At 43.8% G+C, this 6,000-nt stretch overlaps 1 protein-coding gene across 6 annotated transcripts in view; it reads left to right on the top strand.

Annotated features, from left to right (window-relative positions):
* The window catches only part of CHRM2 (cholinergic receptor muscarinic 2), a 149,255-nt gene extending 145,092 nt beyond the window's left edge, over positions 1-4,163 (top strand). For all 6 annotated transcript variants that reach the window (XM_083181171.1, XM_083181175.1, XM_083181174.1 and 3 more), the window contains one exon: positions 329-4,163. In XM_083181171.1, the coding sequence (XP_083037297.1) occupies positions 382-1,806 (1,425 nt within the window). In that variant the 5' untranslated portion in view covers positions 329-381 and the 3' untranslated portion in view covers positions 1,807-4,163. The remainder of the gene's footprint in view (positions 1-328) is intronic.
* The last annotated feature ends 1,837 nt before the right edge of the window (positions 4,164-6,000 follow it).

The raw sequence follows: 6,000 nt of genomic DNA on the forward strand, positions 1-6,000 counted from the left end.
CTATCTAACTAGATGCCATCGACCAAGTTTAGGTGTCTAACTAGACGCCATCAACCATTAGTGGTTGACCATGGTATTGACCACCTAAACAGGGTCGATCCGCCGTTCAGCTGTGCTCCCTGTTACCTCTAACTCTGTGACTCTGTATGTATAATATCGGAATGCATGCATGGTCCAACCCATGCATACATCAATCCACTGCGTCCGCCATCGCCGCTGAGTTGAGCTCGGAATCAGGCCGCTAATGTGATAGATTGTTTCACACGTCTATTAACATATGTGTATGTGGTTTGTAATGCCTGTGTAACATCTTTTTTTTTTTTTTCAGGTGTAAATGATAACTAGAAAGTAGTCAAATAAGAGTTGACTTGAGACGTGATCATGAATAACACCAGCTACGCCAACGTGTCCTCGGCGGACAGGACCATGATGGGAAGCCCCTACAAAACTGTGGAAGTGGTGTTCATTGTCATCGTGGCTGGCTCCCTAAGCCTGGTCACCGTCATTGGAAATATCCTGGTCATGGTCTCTATTAAGGTCAACCGGCATCTACAGACAGTGAACAATTATTTTCTGTTCAGCTTAGCGTGTGCTGACTTGATTATTGGGGTCTTCTCTATGAACCTCTACACCTTGTACACTGTGATTGGATACTGGCCAATAGGGCCCGTGGTGTGTGATCTGTGGTTGGCCTTGGACTACGTTGTCAGCAACGCTTCGGTCATGAACCTCCTCATCATCAGCTTTGACCGTTACTTCTGCGTCACAAAACCCCTCACGTATCCGGTGAGACGAACCACCAAAATGGCTGGCATGATGATTGCTGCCGCCTGGGTGCTGTCCTTCATCTTGTGGGCACCAGCTATACTCTTCTGGCAGTTCATCGTTGGTGGAAGAACTGTTCCCGAGGGTGAGTGCTACATCCAGTTCTTCTCAAACGCTGCTGTCACATTTGGCACAGCTATAGCAGCGTTCTACTTGCCAGTCATCATTATGACAGTTTTATACTGGCAGATATCTCGGGCCAGTAAGAGTAGGATAAAGAAAGGCAAAAAGGAACCCACCCCTAATCAAGATCCTATATCGCCAAGCAACATCCAAGGCAAAATAGCGATAGTGAAACCAAATAATAATAATCTATCAGCCATCGAAGATAGTTTGGATCACAGCAAAATCCAGAATGGGAAAGCGTCTAGGAATTCTGTAACAGAAAACTGTGTTTTGACAGAAGGAGAAGAGAAAGAAATCTCCAATGACTCTACATCAATAAGTGTGGTAGGCTCAAATGCAAAGGAAGATGGGAATGCCAAAAACGCCACTCAACCTTCAGGATCTCAACCCTTTCCAAAAGTAGAGAACTCCAAGATGACGTGTATAAGAATCGTTACAAAATCGCCAAAGGGTGATTGTGGATCCACAAGTGGCACCACAGTGGAGATTGTCCCAGGGACCAATGGCCGTAATGGAGAAGACAAGCAGAAGGTCGTAGCCCGTAAAATTGTAAAGATGACAAAACAGCCGCCCAAAAAGAAAATTCCTCCGTCAAGAGAAAAAAAAGTGACAAGGACTATCTTGGCGATTCTCCTAGCTTTCATTATCACCTGGACACCTTACAATGTCATGGTTTTAATCAACACGTTTTGCGACGTATGTGTGCCCAACACAGTGTGGACAATTGGATATTGGCTTTGCTATATTAACAGTACCATCAACCCTGCTTGCTACGCCCTCTGCAATACCACTTTTAAGAAAACTTTCAAACACCTCCTAATGTGTCAGTACAAACACATCGGCTCGGCAAGGTAGAAGAAGAGGGGGGGAAAGATAACGAGGTGGAGCTGCCATTTAAATATTATGCCATAGCACTTTACACTCGATTATGGAATGTTCAATCTAGGAACCTATTCTGGTAAAGACCTGTGGAACTATTCCACCCACTGCACTTATTATAACTAAGATTGAAGAGTTGCAAACTCTCATGGATGGAGTTCGGTAAATTTCGACCAGTCTACTGCTCTTTGATGTAACAGATAAACTCCAAAGGGCTTTTTGAGGTTCACGTGTTTTCCATATCTGTATTATTAACATACCTATTTTTATGGGTTCCGATGTCTGTAGGAGACAAGGTCTTCAGATACAGAATTTGAATCTTCATCGACTTATCAGACTGAACAAACGGAGGGGGGGGGGGGTAATCACTTTATAAGGCTTTTCTTTTCTGTGAGGGGGAAAAAAACAAAACTCGCCAGTTGACTTTTTTCTTTTTGTTTTATTTTTTTGCAGTAGGACAATGGAAAAAAACTGGTAAACCTGCAAAAAGTTTTCACCTTTATCCTAGTGGTAAAACTGGCTCTTCTGTGCCTCGTGTTTCTAGTGACTGTATCGAACTATAACTCAAGTTTTAGCCCTTGTGTTAAGAGGGTTTCTGTTAGCGCTTCCTGAGACATAACTAGCCAAACAAGTAATATATATATATATAAATAAGACGTTTTGTGTTCATGGTATAGATAAGCCACCTTTGGTAGTCCAGTTGCTCATGAACCACGTCCCTCATGAAGGTGAGCCTGGCCCACTGAGCGTAACGAGGTATGAGGTTCACCAGCAGCTGGTGCCCCAAAGGTACATTATCCATCCAGCATTCAAGAGATACTTTCACGGTACTTTCCAATGTGAAATGACTCTTTTCCCATCGATAGTGACTAACTGGTTGCAATTGGTCGGTTAAATCCTGCGTGCAGGTTAGGGAAAGTGAGGTTTGGAGGTCTCGCTACAAGATCCTGAGGCTACAAAAAATGGTTTTAAATGGAGGAACGATGGAGACCGTTGTATAGCTGCTATTCATTCAAGCATGGATATATCAATGATAGACAAGAGAAAGCATTTACTTGCATTCTACAGCGGAGGAATCAGAACAGCTCATGTTGAATATGTCTGTATTATTTAAGCTACTGTATCTGATGAATAGTGCAATCAAGTGTTAATTACCATGTATTTTCTGATAACACCTCCTAGTGGAAGTATTAATACTTAATAATCTCCTTAATGAAGTGCATTATCCCTTTTAAGGGGACGAGACGTGGACGCGTTTCACTTTTACACGGTGCGGGCGGCCATTTTGTGAACCTATTACCTCACTAGGAACTGGTGACATCAGCAAGTGCCAGGCCTCAGTGATGTCATCCATTCCTAGTACGCTGGTAGGTCGCATCCTCTTGAACATTGGGTTCAACAAGAGGTCTGCCTCTTTAATTTATCCGATGCTCCTCAACACCTTTACAATTGTTTGTGTCACTGCAGATGCTCCAACCACCTCCCCCCCTTGTAGTCAGATTAGTGGGGTGTTATTATTATCGTTTTGAACTGTGCCAATACTCTCATTAATTTATGGTGCCCAACTATCGGCCACAATGGTACCACAAGTATTGGGAGTCACCAGTCACATGACCCTCCAAATCATGGTTGGCGACTGAAGTCAAGACTTCCTGCTGCCACACTGTAGCCCACAGCCAATTAAATGCTAGCTTTCATTTTCTAAACTGTGGGTTACAGCATGGTTAAGTACATTGCAACACTACAGAACATTACATAAACCCCCGTGTGCTTTATTTTTAAAATCCAACGGGCACATTTTGTGAAAGCTGCTCTACAGGTGTTGTAGCGGAATGTGCTATTGCCCGTAGCAACCAAGCAGATAATTGCTTTCATGTTCTGAACTAAATTAGAGACGTTTCAGAATCTACATTCGTTACTTAAGGCAAAAGACGCCTATTGTACAAAGTTACCTGGGAAACGAGTGTCATGAATACTCCCTATTCCGTTCTCCGGTTGCTAAGCAACATCGCAGAATCCAAAAACATAAATAAAAATTAAAAAAAATGATAGTAAACTACAAGTTAAGCAACAGTGTTAAAATGCCAAGATAACCTGTTATCAGCAAAATAAAACTTTTATTGTATAATTGTAACAAGTGTTATTAAAGGGACGGGGGATTCCTTGTAATATTTTACAGGTACAAGTAATGTAAACTCTAAGCAATATGACTATTTGTCTTTTTGAACTTTTTTTTTTTTCCATGTATGTACTAATGACAATTATTACGAAATGTTTGAAATGTGTTTTAAGCTTGCACTTGACAAGATGATAAATATAATGGACAACCCAGAGCTTGCTGTGAATCTCCTCACTTTTGGCTCGCGGACATGGCTTGGAGTTATATCAGGATAAGCCGGTTAGATCTGTACCGCTGACCAAGCCACATACCTAATGGTTTAACCAATGACACTACAGAGAAGACACTGTGCCGATTCAGATGTGGACGGAGAAGCTATTAATGCAGCCTACATGGAAACAGCAGTGATAGTACTATTATGTTAATGCGGCAGAGGGCGCCACATCCTTCTGCTACATTACTGATCCCACTTACATCATGGGTCCCAACAAAGGATTATTTGTAATGCTATCGGCCAGCTAGTTGGCCACCGCACCTACTTCAAAGTGGCCGGGAGAAATCTCCGCCTTTGGAGGGAGATACTAGCCAAGGTTCCTCCCCTAACAATGGTGGCGACACCCCCTACGTCATTGAACTCAAGGAGCTTGACAGGCAGAAGACAGCTGTAAACATTCTAGCTGCCACCTCTGGGAGAGAGCAGGGCGTAGCTAGCTAAAGTGGGTGGTGTGTGGGTGAGCTGCTGCAAACGAGATGGTAGAGGGTGTGGTTGTACAGTCACACCATCAAAGTCACCCCCCCCCCCCCCCCTCTGCTGTACAATGCCAAGATAAACAGCCTTGTAATTGGGGAGGTGTGGCTATGTTGATGTTGTCCAGTACGAATCCTGTCATCCGGCACCCAGACCGGTCAGATTGCTCAGTAAGGTGGTGGCTGCAGTGGCGGGCTCCAGGAGACTTGCCCACTCTGCTGGGTGGCCGGGAGTGCCACCTGATTTTCGAGAGCCTCCGGACTATTCCCAGGAGAGAATAGAGATAGAATTAACACAGTACAGAGGTGTACCTTTCCAAAACAGTACAGAAAATACCACAATATAACAAAGGACACTGGGTCTTGAGTTGCCGGATTTTTCATTCTGCCCATGAAGGATCAAGGTGAGATAGCCATTTTAGGTGCACTAGAAGCAGCCATTTTAGGTGCACTACATGCAATCACACTGGCAAGAACAAGGAATGTCTGTAAGCTAGGACACATAATGAGGAAGATTACAACACTATAGGCCAGATGCACTAAGCTTAAAAAAGTGATAAAATGGAGAGTGATAAGCAGCCAGCCAATCAGCTCCTACCTACCATGTCACAGACTGTGTTTGAAAAATGTCAGGCAGGAGCTGATTGGCTGGCTGTTTATCACTCCCATTGTATAACTTTTTGAAGCTTAGTGCATCCGGCCCGATGTGAGTTCCTTGCACGTGTATTTAATAGAGCTACTAGGTCTTGCTACGCAGTGCGTCATCCAGCACAAAGGGTTTACACAGAAATAAGAACTAACGATAGATGCACCAATACCTATTGCAGACAAAACATAACAAACTGATCTGAAATAAACACGCGGGCGCAGATGTGAGGTAAAAAACAGCTTTCTCCTTTTTATTCCTGTGCATGGTGGCGACGGACAGTGTCAGGCAGCTGTAAGGGCCAACAGCAACAGTGCATTCTGCTGACAACAAAACACTTGCAGGGTACCATCGATGGTAATAGTGCAACTCGCCATTGATGGTGGTATAATATGCAATAGATGACCGATGGTTTTACCTATTGTTGGCCATCCATTTTCTTTAAATGATTGGCGAATGGACCAATCAGAACCTGGGGAAAGGGCTTCATGGGTGCCAGGGGCGAAGCTATAATCTGTGTCCCGGCCCCTTGGGGGAGGAAAAAAACAACTATTCGGTTATGCTTGCCATTGATGCAGGGAAGCCATCTGGTTCTCTCCATCGATGGCAAAACTTCTACATCGTCCATAAACCATCGATGATTTTAAATCATCGATGG

This window comes from Crinia signifera, chromosome 4 (genome assembly GCF_055691185.1).
Source record: "Crinia signifera chromosome 4, ASM5569118v1, whole genome shotgun sequence".
NCBI lineage: Eukaryota > Metazoa > Chordata > Amphibia > Anura > Myobatrachidae > Crinia > Crinia signifera.